This window comes from Scomber scombrus, chromosome 13 (genome assembly GCF_963691925.1).
Source record: "Scomber scombrus chromosome 13, fScoSco1.1, whole genome shotgun sequence".
Lineage (NCBI taxonomy): Eukaryota > Metazoa > Chordata > Actinopteri > Scombriformes > Scombridae > Scomber > Scomber scombrus.
In genome coordinates, this window is record NC_084982.1 from 6,640,148 (window position 1) to 6,642,967 (window position 2,820).

The 2,820-nt window shown below is 45.5% G+C and overlaps 1 protein-coding gene across 1 annotated transcript in view; it reads left to right on the top strand.

Moving 5' to 3' along the window:
• The window catches only part of raph1a (Ras association (RalGDS/AF-6) and pleckstrin homology domains 1a), a 70,137-nt gene extending 68,931 nt beyond the window's left edge, over nucleotides 1-1,206 (top strand). The window contains 7 exon segments of the mRNA XM_062432257.1: nucleotides 91-208; nucleotides 247-269; nucleotides 271-318; nucleotides 320-412; nucleotides 414-493; nucleotides 495-715; nucleotides 718-1,206. Of these exon segments, the coding sequence (XP_062288241.1) occupies nucleotides 91-208; nucleotides 247-269; nucleotides 271-318; nucleotides 320-412; nucleotides 414-493; nucleotides 495-715; nucleotides 718-896 (762 nt within the window). The 3' untranslated portion in view covers nucleotides 897-1,206.
• Nucleotides 1,207-2,820: the final 1,614 nt, after the last annotated feature.

Sequence of the window (2,820 nt, forward strand, 5' to 3'; positions counted from 1 at the left end):
GGTCTCCTTCAAAAGATTCCTCCACCCTCCCCGCTCCACTGCCCAAGCCGGGGAAGCTGAACTTGGCGAACCTCCCTCTGGCGCTCCAAGGGCTGCAAACAGGCCAGCACCATCAGCCCCTCCGACTTCCCGTCCCCTCCTCCCCCGCCTCCCCCCGCCCAGCCTCCTCACCTCGACTCGTCCCCTGACTACTTCCCACCTCCCCCGAGTGACTTTGAGCTTTTCCTCCTCCCCCCCACCCCTCAGAGTTCCATCACCCCCCGAAGGTTTGCCGTGGTGAACCCCCAGCCCCAGATGCAGCCACCTCAACAGTCCGTGACCCTCTTCCTTGTCGTCATCGTCATGGAAACAAGGCTCGCTGAAAAAGGGGGCAGTCCCTCCTCCGACACTGAATCGGCGGACCAGCAACACGGGCCCAGTATGACAATACAACTTTAATGCCCCTCTCGCCACCTCCTATGTCTCAAACCCCACCTCCCTCCCTGTCCTCCTACAACCTCCTCCTCCTCCCCAATCCCCCCCACATCCCCAAAATCACCAGGACCGACAGCCCTGGCACTGAGGCCTCACTTCCTGGAAGACCTAAACCGCACTCTTAAGAGGAAGTCAGTGTCTCGCCATGGCTCGCTCACCTCTTCAAACCTCATCCCCTCCTCTAAGATGGAGCCAGTGGCCACTATGGACGACATGGCGCTCCTCCCGCCTCCTCCCCCCCCGAGCTCAAGCAGCAGCATCAACAGGGTGTCCGAGGACACTCCCAAACTTTGTCTCGCCACCACACGCACTCCCACTCCACCAAACATGCCAACATCTCAGGCTATGCAACGCTGCGGCGAGGCCCACCTCCCGCTCCTCCAAAACGGGACCAAAGCACCAAACTGACCAGTGACTGGTAAAGGGGCAAAGACCCTGGATGGAGCCCTAAAGAACTATTCTGACTAATGAGGTCTCATTGTTCCTGCAGAGAAGAAATAATCAATGTCTGTCTTGACTTGTCCGTCTCTCCTCCTCATCCTGAACCATACACCCTTGGATAGAGAAAGTAGCAAGACGTCTTTCCTACTCTTAATCTCAGATTATGATTGTTCCTATTATCCTCATTATTACTATCATTACCAATACATGTTTAATCTAATGACATGAGTAAAAATATATATATGTATATATATATCTGTATACAAGCAAGCCAGAAAAATCACCTATCAAGCTTTTTTCACAACGTCTGCAGCTTTGCATCGAAAAACTATAAAGTGCAAGACTTGAACGACAACAGCAACAGAGACAATTTGCTGCAAAGTAACTGGTACTGCATGGAGCCGTGGCAATGGAAGTAGCGTTGTGGGGGGGTGGGAAGGGGGCACTCTTAGAGGGAGCATTGCCATTTATTTCAAACTTCTTTTTGTGTGTGTGTCTTTATATAAGATTATTTAAATACTGGAAAGATATTGTTATTATTATAATTATTTTAAGTTGAAAAGAAGTGTCAAAGGTGTATGAGATTGACCAGAAATGGGTCTCTACTCTCAAAAATATGTCGAAGTGTTAAACAGCTTGTTCAACCGAGGGTATGTTTGGATCATTTCATCGAGTATTTTTCAATCGGCCTCATGGCTGATGACTCCCGAGAGATAAGACTTTATGCTTAAATGCGCACTGATGGAACAAATACTTCCTGGAAGTAGTCAACAGATCAGATTACAGGTGTTTTAACATCCCAATCAAATTGCATCACATTATATTTTTACAATTATTACACCAGAGGGACGTATGCAACAGTTCTCGCAATGTCTTCCCTTCCCTCTGTACAGTTATGAGATGTCTCGGAGGTTGTTGCTGGCATATTAGCATCTTTTCCCCTTCGTCTCAGCTGTCTGAAGAACCTGTAAACACCAGGTTTGACTTATCCAGACAGTCCCACATGAACTGACTGAAAGTTGAAGTATTTTCCAAAACATCTGTAATCTGTGCTGGGTTTTAGCATGAGTCACTCAGCAACATCAAGCAAATGACTATGACCTTCATTAAACAGACTCTTAACAGTCAGCTAACATGTCACGAAGTCAAGCTAGATCATTGTATGATAGCTCGCTACAGCTACTAAATAAATCAGTCACTTTGTCAGCTTAGCAACTGGTCGATCACTTTGCTAGTTATTTATTAAGGGTGTGTGTCCGCTAATGATCAGAAAAGCCAAAAGGGACGCCCCGGGAACAAGTGCCTGAAAAAAACAAAACGCTCAAACTGCTCACAGATGTGTGGTAAAAGACATATATGCCGCAGAAACTCTCGACTGTAACTTTAAGTGATGTCCCCTTTAGGTTTCTGAGTTTTAGGTTTACCACTCTCACACTGCCATCTCATCTATATAGTCTGATATTCTCTGGGTAACGTCTTGTGTTTTCCTTTTATTTTTCTTCTGCCGTGGTAGTCAATAACAACCCACGATGATGTAAGTTTAGCCTTTGCTTCTATGATTGGTATTTTCTTAAAAAGAGACCTGACAAACACTGAGCCACAGTTTTATTTCTGTTTTAGCTAATATGATTAGATAATTGATTTCAAAAAGTTCTTTTAAAGTAAAATGCCTCAAAGTCACTGGTTGCAGTGTCTCAAATATTCATTCTGAATTCCTTTTGGAATGTTAATGAGACAAAATTAGCAATTGTAAGTATCTTGGGCTCATTTTTTTATTAAGTTCTGACCCTACCAATATTGACCTGCCCCAGCTGCCAGGAGCTCTAACTGCATTGTCACTCAGAGGAAGATGATAATGGATAGGCTACAACATGCGTCAGAAAATTAGCTATTGAGTTAGCTAAT